General features: G+C 44.9%; 1 protein-coding gene across 3 annotated transcripts in view; it reads right to left on the minus strand.

Moving 5' to 3' along the window:
- LOC119382979 (glutamate receptor 1) overlaps positions 1–17,896 on the minus strand; it is a 154,702-nt gene extending 136,806 nt beyond the window's left edge. For all 3 annotated transcript variants that reach the window (XM_037650922.2, XM_037650921.2, XM_037650923.2), the window contains exon 1: positions 17,123–17,896. In XM_037650922.2, coding sequence (XP_037506850.1) covers positions 17,123–17,207 — 85 coding nt within the window. In that variant the 5' untranslated portion in view covers positions 17,208–17,896. The remainder of the gene's footprint in view (positions 1–17,122) is intronic.
- Between the last annotated feature and the right edge of the window lie 1,438 nt (positions 17,897–19,334).

The raw sequence follows: 19,334 nt of genomic DNA on the forward strand, positions 1-19,334 counted from the left end.
GAATTCCCGGGCTTGAGCTTTGGCACTCAGATTAACTTGTGTTTCTTCCCTTTTCTGATGAACTTCTCATACCATCAGGGAAGCTGACATACTATATTTTATTCAAAAGTAATCAGGAAAGTATTAGGCCGTTTTCGTGAAATTACTCGAAATTACTCGCTTCAAGTAATTCATTACATTACTAATTTATCAGACCACAAAATGTAATCATTAGATTACTCATTACAGCGAAAAGTAATTTATTTACTGTAATTTTCATTACTGCCAAGTCTGCTCTAGAGTAATTTTTGCCAACTGCATTCTTTAGCGTGCATTCGATACACGGTATTCCGGCGTTCTTGCACCTCACCCCCGTCGTTGAGTGGCCACCATGGCCAGGATTAGATTTCGCGACCTCGTCCTTACTTGGCTCTATATCACCATAGTCACCAAGCTACCACAGTGGGAGTAATAACGAAGGCGGCAAAATACGCGGAGTAACTATAGATGCCCTCAGCATCATCGACAAACTTGGAGAATCAGGTCGTAAGGCCCACCGCTTGAAAATTCAGGCCATACAGGATGCAGCGGCTTTGGCTCAGTGCTTCGACGCTGAATAATCTCTGCCGTTGTCACCTACGTCAGAACCTCCGCCGTGGAAAAGCGTTCAAGCAAATGACAATCGGCATATCCATGGCATGCACATGTCGCACCAATTGCTCAGTGGTTACGTGAGGTGCCGTAAATTGTGTTGCAACAAATACAATTAACGCGCACGCATGAACACTCTTAGATGGCTGTATAAATACACGCATGGTATGTCCGACTCTGCCGGATTAATGCCACTCATGCTCGAATTTTACGCAAGGACCGCTTACCTCTGCCGTGGCTGATCCTATAGCTATTTGGGACGCCCTGTAAGCAGCGACGTCTTCCATCTATCGATCTTCGCTAGAAGGCCTGATCCTCTACGAGAGTTACGTGCAAGTAGTCGGAGAGACGTGACGCATCATCTGTTCTGTATACGTGATTTCCGCCGTGCAGCACCTCATCGAACTACGCGTGTGCGTCAGTCATGCGCAGTGGATCCGTCGCTCTGTACTAGCCCTAGTGTCGCCCATGCTAGTTGTCATCCACAAGACGTGGCATGCCTGCTGTTCTTACTTCTGTTGTCGCCAGTGGAAACATTACTCGCACACAACGAATTCTTCTAGTACGTGTGCACTTATGTCCCCACGTGGATCAGACCCTCCAGGCGGCTTACGTCCCCAAGACGGGATGTCGCGCCTAGGAGGATGCATTTGGTCTTCACCCCAAACTCTGCCTGCTGTTCGGACTGTGTGGATATTTGCTTTGCTGATATACACCTGCTTCCCGAGTTCTGTCCTTTCTGTTCCGCGCCTCCTGCCCTGGACATGACACTTCAGACCGCATCTCGAAAAAGTGTCCGGGTTTTTAGGTGGCCCACGCACCCTTAGAACCTACGAAGCTTGGGCCAAACCCCCGGCCGTCCACCTGATATCGCCAGTGGACACGTGCTAGTTGGCGTCGGTCAATCCTGGGTTTTACGCAGTTACATCTTGATTTGGATTACGCCACCGGGACTACTTGCGCGCTTTAGAAAAAAGCAAAGCAAAACTAGATGACGTACACGCGGCATCATTCTCTAAGTTATCGGTGCGTCTGCACCAGGTACCAGTTTAGCAGTGATTGGTAAATAATCTCTTGGTCACTGTACTGCATAATGTCGTGTATTATCACCTGGCTAAATAAGTATTTTCTAACCATTTAGAGAAAGGGAGGAGAGAACTGCAGTTTCCATAAATACTATAACTATTGCATTGGTGTGCCATACACTGGACATCCCTGCAGTGGCGGCCGCATTTCGATGGAGGCGAAATGCTTGAGGCCTGTGTACTTGGATTTAGGTGCACGTTAAAGAACACCTGATGGCCAAAATTATCGGAACCCTCCACTACGGCGTCACTCATAATCATATTGTGGTTTTGGGACGTAAAACTGCAACAATTACTGTTATACACTGAGTTAAACACGATTATCCACGCTTACAGCGGTGTTAATCCGCTCTGTTCACTGATAGCGGCGATCACAGTCGTCGACCGTCTATAATCTGATCTTTGGCGGAACGCGTCGTCTTTTATACGTACATGGTCGAAAATTCCAGCGTTATCACTGGGGCTCGCGTTAGCTCCAGAATAATCTCGAAGACTCGTGTTGTGCGCGCAATCTTATCTCTTATGAGAATAGTCTAAAGTAATCGACGAAGAGATATATATATATATATATATATATATATATATATATATATATATATATATATATATATATATATATATATATATATATATATATAACAACTTGTAATGGTATTCCCAGAGATGTTAGCCTGGTTTATCGCCTGGCTTGCTACCTCTAGATATCGGGTAATGACTATTATATATTCAATGATCTATTAAACACACAAATAATACGTACAGTTGCAAACACACATATATACAGAACTAAGGAAAGGAGATTACTTTTAAGGGCTCGTTTTTTCTTTGTTAGACACAATATTAATGAGAACTAACAGACAGCAATGCCAAGGAAAGTATAGGGGGTGTTATTTGTAGTAATTAGAATATACATTATATAAATTTGAATATAAATAGAAATTTATATTCTACTTACTACAAATAACACCCCCTATACTTTCCTTGGCATTGCTGTCTGTTAGTTCTCATTAATATTTACAGAACGGTCATTCATAATGTTTCGTTAAGGCGAGTAGTCCGCAGAAACACCAACAGCGCTTTCGTGTTGCGCTTCACGCAAACGCTGCTTTGCCACGGGCCGAGAAGGTGCCACAGCTCGAAGCTCAAGCCGCATTGCAAGTGAAGTGCTGCCTTCGGATTCTATCGTTCAGCGTCGTAACGCGAACAGTCCCAGAAGGCGTGTTTTAAATCCTCCCGAGTGTTACATGTGGCGTACGTAGGAGAGTCCGACTGCTTGATCTTGTGCTTAAATTAGCTCCTATAGGCCACGTCGAGTGTCAGCCGGTGAATGCATGTCTCACCTTGCCTGGTTAGTCCTTGTGGCATATAAAAGCAACACGACGGGTCTGTTCTGTGAAGCGGTCCGTACAGGTTGCTTGCGCCACACCATATTGCTCGCTGCAGATTCCAGGCGAACGCAGATACCAAAATTGCTGCGTCTTTTCTTGATGAAAAGGTATATCAATGTTCTCAGATGGCGCATGATGTGCTGCTCTGACTGCGGCGTCAGCACGAACATTCCCTTGTATGCCGCAGTGAGAACAATCGAGAGCTTTCCCAAATACTGCGGCATAGACTCGTCGATTGGTGGTAACACTTTTCGTGGGCGAAACTCGACCACGTAAAAATAAAGAAATGGGCGTGCCCCCTTGCCATCTGTTCATAAGGGCAGAACATTGCGGGGTGGAGTTCGCCGCTAGCATACGCTAATGACACGTCGGCATACGCACTGGGATGCAATACAACAAAGAGCAACTGTTTGTTTTCCCAAGTGGCAAAGACTAATGTTTTCAGAGCAGAAAGGAGCCGTGGCGGCGTCGGGTATACCATCGCTTGCGGCGAAATGCCATTAAGCGCAGTAAATATTTCATTTCACAGAGGGGCGCGCAACGCAGCGACCTTGCAGAACGGAAGGCTTAACGCAGGCGTGCGGCATCGGTTGTGTTGGCCCACGAGGGCTGCTCCGTAAAGCGTCTTTCGCTTCAGCCGCAGCGTATTTATGTCTCGAAGGGGCAGAAATTTTGCGCCAGGAGAAGAACGAATGCGCTCTTTGCTACGCGTGCTATTGTTGCAGCAACACCTGCTGAACACCCAGCGATGGAATGAATAGCGAAGAGGAAAATGGATTCAGAAGCACAGCATGATTGTGGAAGTTGTAATTCATCGTGTTTGCGTGCACCGTGGGAAGCGTTCTAAAACTTGTATAGGAACAGGCGCATGAAATTTAACCCGGGTTTGAGATATAGAAGGCGCTTATTTTACAGCTTCGGAGCGGAATGAAAAACCTCTGACAGTATAACGTGGACTGCAAATGATACAAATGGCATGCTTTCAAATGCTGCTCTAACATTCGGTAATGACAATCAGCTTGTACACAATCGTTGAAGTAAGGTTACTTGCTCTCTGGCTTTGTAAAGTTATACGTAGGAATTTCCTGTAGTGTTCTACCGAGAAGCCTGCAGAAGGTGACACGTGCACGCACCTTTCTGCGATGGCATTAACCTGTCGCACATATTTTCGACGGCAAACAATCCTGCACTCACGTAAAATAACGAAACAAGTCGTTTAGACAATGACCAATTATCTCCCTTTGATGCATATCTTGTAGCCAAACATTATTCGTCGTCCCTTTCTAGTGCTTTTGAACAGCGGAGCTGGTTTAAAGGGCCCCTCACCAGGTTTGACAATATTGAGCTGACGAGCGCGATGCAAACACTGGGCGTTCACGATCACGTCTGCCAAAATTTGCAACGCTACGTGCCGCGGAAATGGGTCAAATTTCAAGGTGAACGCTGCTTGCCCTTCCTCTCGCGGGCGCGCGCTTTAGAGAATGAGGGGATGACGTACATGAGAAAATGGCCCTACGTAGATGGTAGTGCTGTGACGTCGCTCCTCTATGTAGACGACTGTGATCTGACGTCGCCAACAGTAGCACGTGACACTGCGATAATTATTTGACACGACATGTGTAGTTTGTGTAATTTTTTGGTTGAATAGATTAATAAAACTTGAGAGAAATAATGAGACACATAAAGGGAATGTGTGCGTCTTTTTCATTTTTTTTCGTGAATTGCAGCGAGATGCGGGGCTAATGTGCCTCCCTTTCCCATGCGTTCGTGTCCCCGGGGTTAGCGCATCGAGCAGACGCCAGCCTTGGAAACGAAAGTAATGTTCTGGCGCGTTCGAGCACTCTTTATGCTCATTTATTCTACCGCGACCAAATAAACGTTAATGCGGCACTGGCTCATGATGCGGCCACTCTCGTGCCCGTACTATACCCGTACAAATGTCTCAACTTTCATGGCCGTCCTGCAGAAACAGGCAGTACACCACAGGGAACGCCGACAAAACGCCCACGGCTGCTACATAAAAAAAAAAGGTAGCGGCCGTGCAACGCCGCTCGCGTGCCCGGGCTGGCTCGGGCACGTCACGCGCACGTGACCATGCATGCGCATGACGTGTTCATGCGTATGTGTCAAGTGAAGAGGACAGGGAAGGGATTTGGCTTGCTAAGGCTACACGGGGCGAGTGGCAAGGGTTTTAAACTCGCCTCCTCGCATCATGGTTTCGCGCCGCTACAAATTATTGTTTTTCTCAGCTCGTAATGAACCGATTTGAAAAATTCTTGCGACATGCTGCTCTTCATTCGGCACACAACAACTTCCAGCGTCTGCTGTGCTGTTGCCTGTGCTGTGCTGTTGTGCTGTGCTGTGCTGTTGTGCTGTGCTGTGCTGTGCTGTTGTGCTGTTGGCCTGACGCCAACAGCACAACTGTGGTCATAAGAGCGGTTGCAGCTTTCCTACAAGCCACTGGACTGGATGCGCGGCTATAGCACTGCACCACCTAGACGGGACTGTACATACTCACCTCTCTTACTTACCATCGTCATCCATCATTCTTTTTTCTCCCCTTTCCCCACCCCCGGTGTAGAGTAGCAGGCTAGAGCATAATATCGCTCAGGCCGACCTCTCTGCCTTTCTGTAAATAAACCTCTCTCTCTCTCTCTCCAGCGTCTAACTCAAATTTGCTATATGGCCTGGTGAGGGGCCCTTTAAAGCTTTTCGATACGCCATTTTGCGTGACCAGAAAACTAAGCTGCGCCTAGCGTGTGCAACACAATAACTCGGCCGGTGCGCACTCTCTTCTTCATCTTAGGATTGCCTATAAATAAAGACACTTTGCTCTTGGCGACGTACATTCGAGAAATTAGCATTGTTATAGCGCATTTTTCTGCATCGCCTAGTAGTTTGGCGGATAAGAAGGCCTGTGGCCAGCACATCCATTTATGTTGACACGATTGATGCGCAATGTAGGCGTTTCGTCGATACGTGGAGTCTGCAGAAAACTAAGGAGAAATGTGCGCCTACCGCAGATCGTTTCATGCTTTTTCGCAACCGGGACGGCTTTCTTAGGAGCAGGAGCAGTAGCCCCAATCTTTCACGTCCTGTTTTAAGCACAACGGATGAGAAAGGAATTGAGAGACAGGAACAGAGGGGACCTTGCTAATAAAGACAATGATAATTCAGACGTTCCTAATGAAAGCCGTGCTAATTAACGTCATACTAATTAAGGTATTGCTAATAATCTAGGTCGACCACAGGCTCCGCTGTCAGTCCAGCCTTGCACCACTAGCGCGAGCTGCCCACTTTTCCTATTTGCATCGCTTAGCGCTTTTAGCAGTTTCGGACAACGAATGACATTTACAGGTTAACTTGGTATAGCGTTATTTTCAGGTAAATAGCAAAGGCATGGGGTGAACTAAATAAAATGCGAGCACAGTAGATGATGAATATTGTCTTGAAGACAAAACTCGCTACCAAGACCTGATCTTCTCAGTCTGGGGTCAGTAGAGCATTTTGATTCTCTAATAATGAATTATTCACAAAAAAAAATCACAAATTTCAATGTATCACTCCCCAGTGATGCCTAATTCTTTCTTCAGAGGAAATATGAGTTTTCTTTCAAAATAAATATTTATTTACCAGAAAAAAGCCCGACAATACAAAATAAACTATGTCATGTTAATGTACGAAGGCAAGAAAAACCGAAGCATCAACAATGGTGGCTATTCACTGAGTAATCTTTAGCACATGTTCCCATGAAATTTTTTTTTGCCACGTACCGGCTCGTCATCAAATAGGAGGCAACAAAATACTTGTCACACCCTGTTTCTTTCATTGACATGCCGTCAAACCTGCAACAATTATTGCTGAAAGATGTAGCCGTGAAAAGGTTTCCGAGTCAGTACCTTACCCTGTTGCCTCCACGCACAGATAACAGAAGCACAAAGCGGATCAGGGCATTCTTGACTTCAAGTATTGTGCGTTAGCAAAGTGGTTTCGGCACTTTCACGTTCCGGAAATTTCTGTGAGCGATTGTCCACATACCGAGGACGGCCACGCTTTCAAAAATCGGTTCAACTAACTACGTGTGATAAATGTCGCGCAAGTAGCAGAGCGCCTGGTCGCCGCCTTCACTGCGTTACGAGTTTGGGCACCACTTTCGTGATTACGAGAGCGCAAAAAAAAAAACAAAAACAAAGAAAGCATTTTCTTGTGTCTATACAGGGGCAGAACACGTCCAGACATTTTCGCGTTTTAATATTTAGTCATTTTTGGCCCCCTTTATTCAATATTTTTTGTGTAACGCCCTTGTCGGGTAATTAATCACCCGCAGTCGCGATGTACAGTCGCCGGGAGAATTTGCGCGTGTCAGAGCTGGTGTTCATTTCCGGTGCCTGAGCGTGTATAGCGACGCTAAAGTGGCGGAGGCGTGAGCGAACCGCAGCGGTTGCTTGGTCCGAGCAATGTCGATGTGCTAATGACATCGTCGGGAACATCCCGTGTTACAGCTGGGGGTCCCTGAGAGAGCGGAAGAGGCGAGGAACTGCCCATTAGCGTTATCTGAGAAATAAATGTAGGGTGGTTAACATATTGGACCGGCCGAATCTATCGGAACTTAATTTGGTTTCCGAGAAAAAATGAGAAAAAATTAGGCGTCCTTCCTCCGTGGGGAAAATGGTGGAAAGAGAAGCTGGCGTGCGCGTGCCTAACCTATTTATTTCTTTCTTTCTTTCTTTCTTTCTTTCTTTCTTTCTTTCTTTCTTTCTTTCTTTCTTTCTTTCTTTCTTTCTTTCTTTCTTTCTTTCTTTCTTTCTTTCTTTCTTTCTTTCTTTCTTTCTTTCTTTCTTTCTTTCTTTCTTTCTTTCTTTCTTTCTTTCTTTCTTTCTTTCTTTACCCGCCACAGTGGTATAAAGTTTATGGTGCTCCACTGCTGACTGAATGTCGTGGGATCGAATCCCGGACTCGGCGGCCGCATCTTCGTTGGAGGCGATATGTTGAGGCTCGTGTACTTGAATTTAGGCTCGTGTGCTTGAATTTAAAGAATCCCATATGGTCGAAATATCCGGAGCCCTTCACTACGGCATCTTTCATGATCATATTGTGGTTTTGGGACGTTAAACCCCAAAATTATTATTCTCTCCTTCTTTCTTTAGATCGCATTGGGCCATCCTCGCTCCTAACTTATTCCTCCCTCCATGCGGGGAAAAGCACCCACGTGCTTAGCAGCGCTGCACCTCCGTTGCTACAGGCATCAACGACGGTCATGCGTGAAACCACTGGTGAAACAATGAAATTTAGCAATGAAATCTGGAAACTTCAAATCACAAGTTACCTGGATGAAAGGACAGATTACCACGCCAGAAACGCCTAAACGCCGACAAGCCCATGATAGAGAGAGCATCAGTTATTTGAAAACGGCGCACACAAATACGCATGCGACCGGCGCGCCTTCGAGGTTCCGAACTTGTGTACACCCGCATTTCCATACACTCGGGTTTTTTGGCCAACCAAGCCGCCGCAACCGAAATCTGTGACTCGCAGAAGCTTACCTTAAAAAATCACAGCATATCCACGGAGTGAATGATGATGAGTGGGCGAAGCTGCGGAGGTTCATCGGTAAACCGTGAATCTTCCGTGAATTCTGCCCAGTACATCATCACCGACGGGAGATCGGGCGCGTTTATACTAAAGGTTCGATGAGTTATGACGACTTGCAGCTCACTTTAATTTTACATGTACGCTGTGAATTTTCATTGTTTTAGAAAACATCTGGCGTCTTTCGTTAAGCAGCTGGCGTCTTTTCGTTTTGCTTTAGAAACATCTGGCCTTCTTTCGTTTTGCTTTTAGAAAACATCTTTCGTCTTTCGTTGGTTTATTTCATCAATCAACGGCGTTTTGAACAGAATTTTTATTGTTTAATCACGCACAGGAGAAATCTCACGAGGCACTACCTTGGAGGTAAACAATGGCTGCTAATGGGAATGAGAGACAGAAGAAGTCGGCTTTTAGCAAACACTTACACTTCTACTTCTACTAACGTTTCCTACTGGAACATGCCAATGGCTGCTAATGGGGAACGAGAGACAGAAGAATTCGGCTTTTAGTTAACGCGCACGCTGCGAATTTTTTATTGTTCAACAACGCACAGGAAAAATCTCCCACCGGCACCACCTTGGAGGTCAAGATCTAGTACTAGCGTTACGACTGGTTACGCACTACGACTACGACAACTACGAGGGACGAACGGGTGCCGCCTTAAGGAGCTTCGCCCCTAAAACGTGCTGCCTGTGTTCTACATTTGAGGTTCCATGATGATGTTATCTTGTCACAAATTATTAGGAGTGAGTGAGTAAAAACTTTATTAAACATGTCCGGCGTCACTGAGCGGGGTGGGGCTACAAGCACCCCGGCCTAGGTGATGGCCTCAAGTCCTTGGACCCGGGCGGCATCCTGGGCGTGCCGGACGGCCCACAGTTGATCGAGCCGCCTCCTATCGCGCCTCGCTGTTCGAGACTGCCATGTCTACCGGGTTCATAGGGGACTGCTACTCGCTACCGGTACACTTCCACAGCATGTGCTGCAGCGTCGCTCTGGCTCCGCACGCTTTACACGCGTCGGACGTATAAATGAGTGCGAAATAAATTGTGGAGTATTGATTGACGTGGCGGACGAAACGCACATAATGGAGCAGCCAAGTGGGATGTTTGCTAGAAGATTAGCATAATGTGCATGTAGGGCTGCACGCGTACGTGAACACACGCAAACACACTTGTACGATGTTTCAGTAGCCCAAAAACAAAACAAAAAAAAGGTCTCTGAGGTCTTGAGAGTGGGGAAATAAGGCTCTACCTTGTACGTCCGTCGCTTCTGACAGCTGTGCAATAAAACAAAAAAAAAACACAAAACGGGATATTGTATGGGCCCTTCCTGAACAAATATAAAACAAAAATTTCTGATCTCAAGTTTGTATTATCACATATGTTACAATCAGCCGCTGCGTTGCTACTGCGGTTACGGTGCTCGGCTGCTGACCCGAAGGTCGCGAGTTCGATCCCGGTCACGGCGGTCGCATTTCGATGGAGGCAAGATGCTAGAGGCCCGTGTACTTAAATGTAGGTGCATGTTAAATAATCCCAGCTGGTCGAAAATTCTGGAGCTCTCCACTACGGCACGTCTCATAATTACATCGTGGTTTCAGCACGTAAAACCCCGGAATTTATTAATGATCTGTTCCAATCACCAAGTAACGCCCTGTAGCTTCAAAGCTCATCGTTAAGAATAACGATGGGCCAATTATTTAGTGACTTGTGCCGACCTCGTCAGTGCAAGAAACAACATATTTGACACAAGTGGGGAGTAGTGGGGGAGGAAGGCGGTCTAGAAAAAAACGTATGAAAACCTTCCTAATCTCTCGCCAGCACCCTCTCTAATCCGCCATCTATCTTTCCACCGACTAATCCCAAGAGGAGACATTTGCGTACGTGTGCCGCACAACGAAGGACTTTAATTTGTTTTTCTTAATTTCTTTAAAAAGGTTGGATGGGTTTGCGTACGCCAGTCCGGCTCTCAAATCCCCGCTGCTATCACGTTCCCGTGAGGGTAATTTTCGCCAGTAATTATCTGTCTCGAGGAAAAATGCTCGGCTCATACCCAATCCACCAGTTTCAGGTTTCTTGCAAGGTCTCTGCTTCTACAAACGTTTCTCAAAGATATGATAATGGCCGCTTCACAGGAAAGGCGTGACGTTACACTACCTGGCCTTGCTATCACCATGTCATCCGCTCTGTATAACTGAAAACTGCTTATCAAGCGATAACACGGCCGAGCCGGCTGTGTTATCTTTAATCAGCGTGCCATACGTGTAATTACCCGCTTGTTAGTCAGAGATACGGTGAATAGATGCCTGAGACACGAGCTAATTGGCTAACCAGGATAGCATCCTAGTTAACTCAATTCGAAGAGCGGGCGGCCCGGAAAAGCGTTGGTTCTGGCTTCGATTCCCGTACCAATACGCATCACCTAATAAGCTTTTATATGAGAAATCCGTATGTATTTCCTTGCACTACAATCGGGTGGCTTTCAATATTCTCTTTCAAAACAACGAATAGTTATGTGAAAGTCGTTATAATGTGTTTTAGGGGGTTTCAGAAAAATCATTTGCACACTCAGGTCGGCAATAAAGGGAGTAAAAAATATTGAAGCTAGTCTTGGTTTCTGGAATCTCGGAGCTTACAAAGCAAAAAAAAAAGTATTAGTGAAATTCTTTTGTCTTAGTTTTTTTTTTAGTTTGAAAGTTTGAAAGTTTATTTAACATAACACATGTATTGCTTACAAAAAACACACTTTTGGGACCCAACAAATTTGTTAAAGGGTCCCTACCGAAGTTAGCTCTAGTTAGTTAGCTCTAGTTAGCACAATGGAAATAAATTGTATTGAAGTGCAGGTATTATAGTTATCAAATAAAAACAATATAACTATTTTTATTGTTAAGATTTTTATAGCAGCAGTTCTCACAATGGTCATGCCATGTTCATTTTTTGTTTGCTGATGAACTGAAGTGTCCTGCTACGACATCACTTCTTGTGTTTTGGCTTTCGCGTTACTGCCTGAAATTTTATCCCTTACGAATTTTTACTCGCAAATGTTTAACGAAGAAGCTTCGTTGCCAGTATCACACCGATAATTGCAGATGTAGATGAACTAAAATATAATTTTGGTGACCGTTAGGACCTCTAGCACTTAACACACCTTACCTGCGCTTAGGTATTTATGATACTTTATCAATACAGCACGACTTATATGACATGACAATCGCATCTATAATTTTCGGCCAGTGAAGCCAAATGTTACGATGAATGCACTCTCGTGAAAGTGTGAATGTTTTTCACAAAAAGGAGAGAAGACAAATTTGTGCGTCCCGAGCCACTTTATCGTTCCGTAAGTATGCGCTGTTGCCTACAGGTAGCAAATGGGACTGTTGATTTATTTGACAACAGTAATGTGCACTCGGAAGGATATAGTATAATCAAACTTATTATACATTTTTATGTTCGGTTTCCTTTTTTATCATCGTAACTCGTAGCGTCAGGAACCGTTTTTACTTTTTTTTTCTTCAAATACTCTCCATTTGTATTCTGCTGCAGGTAACTTGTCGTTTATCATTCAGTTCTTCTAGATTAATGGGCAGCGTCTGGTTGCAGCTGTCAGTCGTCATTATTTATCAAACGCTCAACTATTACTCAGACAGCTGTTTTGAAAAAAAATGGGGAGGGGCGAAGCATGCAGTGTGCTCCGGTGTTTCCCACTGCAAAATCGCCGCTAATGGGCAATGAGAGACAAAAGAAGAAGGGCCTGACCGAGATAATTTGCCACATTGTTTTGAGAGAGATTTTTTTTGATGAGGCACTAGTGGTGCCAAGCCTGAAACCGGGCATGAAGGGAAGGGTGTTTCAGCTCCACTAACGTCGCCAGCTATTTGTTGGGCTAACTGTTGCCCTCTTCATTTTTAGTGGACCGGTGGCGAGTAAAGCACCATCGCTTTGCAGATATGGTTCAAGAAGTGGCGTTTCAAGTAGACGACTTTACCGTAGAAATACACGTTTGTGTCTCTGGTTTTAGATAAGAAACTTGAGCGCCTTGGTAAATTTCGTCGGGGATTCTGACACCGCTCTAAGCCAAACGTAATGTTTTAGGCAGTAACGACGAACCTTTAATTCATAATATGTATAGCATGGACCGGTGGCGAGTAGTGGGATTTATCTCATTTTTGCGCAGCATACCAGTTTATGATGGACCATGACGACGACATGACACGCCGACAAGCCGGGACCCTTAGGTGCTTCGCCCTTAATATATTGACTATGTCCTGTCTAGCCTGTTACGCAGTTTGACACATCAGTGTAACCTTTCCTACTTACTTGTACCATTGGACGTACTACAGAGCCACAGCTTTTATTAGATTTCTATATTAATATGTGAAATGACACCCTGGCGTAAATAAAACTGCTTTCTGATTGCTTTTAAGCGTCTTGTGGTACCTTAGTGTGCCTTTCACAAGCGAGTGGTTGAGTCTCACACTGTCAATATTTAACCTTGTTTTATCGTATCTCCAAAGAAGCATACCATTCCTAAACGCAGATGTAGGAAAAGAGAAGTTTGCCGTTCCTTCACTGATGGCCCCAATAATATGAGTAATTTCCAGCGATATTCTCACGCACATTCGTAAGTGTAAATACAGCCCTTTTCTCTGTCCGTGTGTGTGGTTGCGCTGCCGGTAAATATAAATACAGCCCTCCTTGAATAAAAGGGGGAAGATGTGTATTTAATCTTGAACGAATGAAATCTTGAATTAACTTTTTTCAAGGCGAACAAAGCTCGTGCATCATGATTTAAAGTCTACCGTGGATGTATGCGAATGTATTCATACAGAAATATTTGACAGTAATAAAATATTTTATTCCTGGTTGATTTCCATTCAGGCCGTATTGATTCGGGACCAGAATAAAGTTGTGTGTCTGTTGATTTTGATTATGCATTACTGAAGCATATGCAGAAGCGAAAGGGTTATTAAAGTTACTGTAACCTATCCTTAAACAAAGGCAGGGGGCAGTCCCTATACAACTCTTTCGCGATCACAGAGCTCATTAGTGTGTTTGTAATGAAATGAAAGTGATTCAGAGCGCCATCTGTTCTACTATGGGAAAGCTGTAAGTTCTCTCTCGGAGACCAAGCATACAAATTTTCTTTGCGAAAAAGAAATTGACAACAAAGTTTTCCGTATCGCTTCAGTAGTTTGATAAAAATTGCCCATATCAGTGCTGCATAACTGATATGAAAAATAGGTCGCCCCTTCGCACATGCAGACGTCTTTCTCGAAAAACAAACATATATGTATAGTTCAAAAACCGTTCAATAATAGTTTGTCGTCGATATTTTGCGGTTTGGCTACTTTACATTTCTCTGAATGAAGCGTTTGCCACATCTGCAAATACTGATGGACGTATTGTATGATAAGCAGGGTTCATATGAAAAAACTAACATAAAATATAAAATAAAGAAACCTCGCGAGATAAATACTGGGATTGCGTGCTTCCGGATATTTATATGACCACGATGGAGTGCCGATGATCGTGACAATATTTCTCGTGCTTATCTAGAAAAATCGAGGCCGCACATGCCGTGACAAATAGTAATAATTTCTCCTCGAAAATACTCTCATGCATATGTTTAGATGCGAGCTTAAATGACAAAAATATGTTTTTTTATTAGGAGACGTGGTGACTAATTAAACAGAATTTTAAAAAAGAACAGTAAATCTCGAATAGTTCAGGCACATTGAAAGTAAGGACTACAGGTAGACGTGTAGATGGTTACTGCTCTCACCCCCCCCCCCCCCCAGCAAAAAAAAAAATGATGGCCAGTACGTAGTTTAAACTGACAAGCTCTACATAAACCCGTATTTGCGGCCGTTAACATATATTGTCACTGGGACAATGTATCGAAAAAGAGATGCTGAAATTCAGCTTTCAGGAACGTATGTCGCTGATAGCGTCATTGTGACAGAGATCTGTGCCAATTTTTGTCAACGTGGTCTTAGCATAGTCCAAATAATACCCAGTTAATAGGCTGTTGTTTATTTTGCAGCACTTAAATGTGGAAGTCCACGCTGCTTGAAATAAACCCTGCACTTTCAAGATGGGTCTTTATCACGTGAGACACCTTTACGCCAGTCTTCAACCTGCATGATTGTCTTATTCTGAAGATTCAAGTCCCGCTACAGTATGGTAGCCTATAAAGTAATCAGTGAGTTATTGAAAAAGGAACAAAAAGTGGGTGGAAAGGGGGCGGGGGATAAGCTAATGCAGATATCTACAACGGCAGAAACTGCACCTGGTGATCTAAATTATAAACTAAGTGCACCTGTGAGACCACGATAATTTTTTTTTCCTTTTGAAACTCCCATTATTCGCCTTTGAACCTTCTGAATAAAGTCCAGCCAGCGTTAATTCTGATCGATTTACTCAGCGTAGAACAAGCCGCAAAGCATTACGGATCTGTGAGAAAAAAATAAAACACTGCATGAATTTTTCAGCGTGTGAACTCGAAAGAGCCACCGTTACCTTAAGAAAATCTGTATGGCTGACGACGGCTCTATTAGAGGTAAATTTTCAACTCAGTCCGCTTCTGCATTGACTATATTACTTCATATCTAAACAAAGAAGAAATTGGACAGTACACTTATGTCAAAATCGGCTGGAACAGCTTGGTTCTTCGTCACTGTCGTCAACGTAAATAGTCAACACTCGCTCATTGGGAAGATATACCAATCTCCATTACCTAATCTTGAGATACGCTCCAGAAAAATGAGTAACGAACTCTGTATGCTAATGAGTGTAAGTTCAAATCTATGTCGTTGTACATTAGAAACGAACAAATGAGCAGCGAAAGAGCTATAAAACTGCTTGGTTTAAAAACATTGTTCAGCCATTAAAAAGTACTTTTCTGTACGCTGCATGTAAAATTACCATATTCAATATCGCGATTAGAGGACGGTCATTCATAGAAATAACAACAGCGCATAATCATTTTCTGAATACTTTTCCAGCATTATAGAACTCTGAGTGTTTGAGTTGTGTTATGGTAATTTTGAGAACTCTAGCGCGCATGCCATGGTTAGTGATATTTCCTTCTTCTGCGATATCTTTTCTTTTCTTTTTGAATATACGAGTAATGTTCTGGAAATCGCTAGATGAAAGAGCAAATTTCCTGTTTTTTTTTTGTATATTTACAATAACCGGGCCTAATAACTAACCGTCTTCTATCGTCATTTACTCACATGCGCTTATGTGACTCAATTTAAGAAGAAATAGCAGATTCTTAGTTTCGATATGTTAGGGGAACAACATGACAAATAATTCAAATTTGCGTTTTTACCAACAAAGGAAGCTCACCCTAGAGAGAAGGTCACTTGCTTACGTGTGATAAATCAAATACTGCAAGGCTAGCTTCCACACACGTACCGTGAAAATGCTTTTTCACATAATCTACTTGAAGTTTTGATCGCATGCAACCTATAACGTTTTCATGACATTGTCGGTAGCAACACATACACGCAAAATAAGTTGTTGTTTTCAAGGTCTTCAAGTGCTTTTCTTTTCTCGACCTAATGTGCACAAGGTCTTGCCACAATATCGTTTACATATTTTTAAACATAATAATAATTTTTTATTTACAATACCGACACTAAAAAGTAGTGGATATGAAGAAGAATCTGCATAGAGGAAACGGTACGCCATTAGCGGTAATGCTCCAAAAAGCGACAAATGAGCCAAAGCTATCTTGCAAGTTAATCAGCATCAGAACGAAAAAAAAAACATACACAAAAACACAAAAACACGCACACTCAGCACCAATGCTGTTTCTTTGTGTCTTCGTCTTTTGGGCTGAGTAACTTGCAAGTTGTTGCGCTAACTTGCCCAAATCAAAACACTCCTATATCAAAAGCTGCTTCACTGTTGAAGCTGCGCATTTGAAAGCATGAACTTGAGTTGTCAACGTATTTATGGCGTAGCTCTTACAAAAACACACAGTTCAGAGTCTACTTACAAAGCATCCGGACATCTTTCAAAATCAGTCGCCTGTTCGATGTCACTAATGCAGGTCTACGTGACTCTTCAGATATTCATTCACTCGTTGGCATCAAGAGTTGGGATAGCTACATCCGACTATGCCTTACTGGTGTTTTAAAAAGGAACATCGTTAGACTCCGAAACCGCTATGTTCAATGCGTTTTACTTTCTCCCTTAGTCGCAAGCGCGCGCTGTGCTTTCACTTTTCGATTCTCAAATTCTCTATGGAAGTGATGATGTAAGGTACACCCACATGATACGCATGTAACAACCTTGATGTTCACGACGTACGAAAGTTTTGTGGAGCATGGCTGCGACAGTGTTTACTAGATATATATAAACACGTTCACTGCATGATATGCGTATAGATTCATTAGCTCATAGGGATGAAACTCACCTAGCGGAAGCTTGTCGGGCCCAGACCTTCCGAGCCCGGCGCAGCCCCAGAGGAAAGTTGCCGCAATGAGAATCCACGATCCCATGTCCTTCGGCACAAGACGGCCTAGAAGAAATGGCCGATGTCCTCGACTGTGACCGTGAGGCCTGTTACGGGTGGCGACTCCAGGCGTGGCGCGATCGCGTCACCTCCGGCCGGAGCAGCCTTCCCACAGGGGGTCAGCGCCGCACACCACCATGAGGAGGAGCTCGATAAGGAAACCATGTCCTTTCTTCTCTCTTGATATCTCTATTGCTATTACGAAGGCATGCCGCGAGGCACGTAGCGCTTCATATCGCACCTGAAAGGAGTCAGTGAACGGGAGTGGCGAGGCAAATTTTCTCTCATTTAAGTCATCGGGAGAGATGAAGGGAGAAACTTCTTGCGCGATTTGTTTACGTTACACGGGAAAAACGCGTCATAGCGATGACTTTAGACTGCCGGAGAAGCTGGGACGTTTCGGCTCTTCTCGCCGATGCCTGTCTATTTACCTACGAACCGAACGTTCGTTCTCGCTCCAAACTATTCACGGCGCCGCAATCAGAATCGTTCGTTCCTGGGGAACAACTTTCGTGCCACTGCTTATCCTCGGAGTTCTGAAAGGATTTTCTCGGTAGAAACGACACGCGTGGTCGGTGTCGACGGCTGCAGAGGAGAAGACGGCGCGGGGTCTTTTTGCTTTCTCTCGGCGGGGTGCGCGTCGCGCGGGCGCGCCGTGCGTGCGCCTGCCCAAGCAGCGGGTCCGCGTGGTTTGATGCGGGATTTTGCGGGCGGCGCTCCGAGCGGGCCTGCTAAGGCAGGGCCCACTCTCCGCGGGGCGCATGCGCGGAAGATGAGGCGCGCGCCCGCGCGCGATGCGTTCGCTCACGAAGCGCGCCGTGGGCGAGGCAGCGACGGAGCAGCGAGCCGGCGGCACTTTTGGCTGCGCGCACTCTCGCGGAGATCCCGGGAGAGGAGCGTACAGGGCGGTAGCAGATCAGGGGGAAGAAGCAACACATTGCTGTTTACAAAAGAGCACCGCGGCTGACGGCGCTAGCCTCGCTCCCCTTCACATCTCGCCCTCCCTCACGTTGCCGTGTGCCCGAGCCAGCAGAAATAATCGCCCCTAAGCACGTCGACAAGCTGCTCGGTCGTTTTTTGCGCGGGACATGGATGCAACGGGCTGATATGACGTGCCTCCGGCGTGCCGTTTACTCTTTTTCTACTTGCCCTTTCGTTCCAGCTTTTGCGGTCTGGCTCTGTTTCTCTTTCGTTATATACATGCATTTGTACCTGTTTTTCATAACCACGGAATAAAAATAAAAAAAAAAGCAAGCGATGCTCTGTTGCGCGCTCATATCGGCAACCAGCTTGCTGAAGGTTTCTGGTCTTGCGCACGCGAACGTATGCTTCTTCGTTTCTTTCGCTGGTTCGCACTTCTCGCGTTAGGGTGTGGTATTTTCTATATTTTCGTATACGCTACAACGCGGTGAGTTGAGCGTTGCGGTTGTAGTGTCGCTTTCGCGTGTCGCTGTTGCGCAAACCACGCACTGGCGTTTTTAGCGACGCGCACCAGCGCGTAGCTATAACGGGGAATTACCCGCGGGTTGTCAGCGAAAATCAGCCATAAAGCGCACGTGGGACGTTGGAAAATATAGGAGATGGGGAAAAATAAAAAAAAGAACACAAGTGTTGTAAAATTGCGCTTAGCTTCAGTGTTACGGTCGGAGACATTACATAATTTCTTTAGTTAAAATTCAGGCTATTTGGGCTTTGTACGGATACGCCTAAAACTAGCAGTAACAGCGTTTTATACTGGCATAAAATGAATGCAGAAATTTTCCACTATTCACAGACAAGTGGTACGCACGAGGTTGCCATGCCATTAGAGAGTTTTAGTGCTGGGGACCCCAAGCCACCTGCGTACGCACGCTCTTGCGTTCCTTTGTACTCACAGCCGCATCCACGGAGAATACAAAAGAGCGCAAGGGCCCGCGCGCCCCCAAGCCCGCGGGAACCCAGCAATAAAACTCTCTATTGAGACTGACAGCATGGGTGCACGTTGCCCCGTCGCTGTTTGTTTACATACGATATAGAAAATCATAGAAACAGCTTAAGGTCACTGAGCCTTCTAATCATATCGTAATAATGACACGTGGTGAGAGTGAGAAATAAACTTTAGTTACTTCGCCAG

The sequence above is a fragment of the Rhipicephalus sanguineus genome, chromosome 2 (genome assembly GCF_013339695.2).
Source record: "Rhipicephalus sanguineus isolate Rsan-2018 chromosome 2, BIME_Rsan_1.4, whole genome shotgun sequence".
Lineage (NCBI taxonomy): Eukaryota > Metazoa > Arthropoda > Arachnida > Ixodida > Ixodidae > Rhipicephalus > Rhipicephalus sanguineus.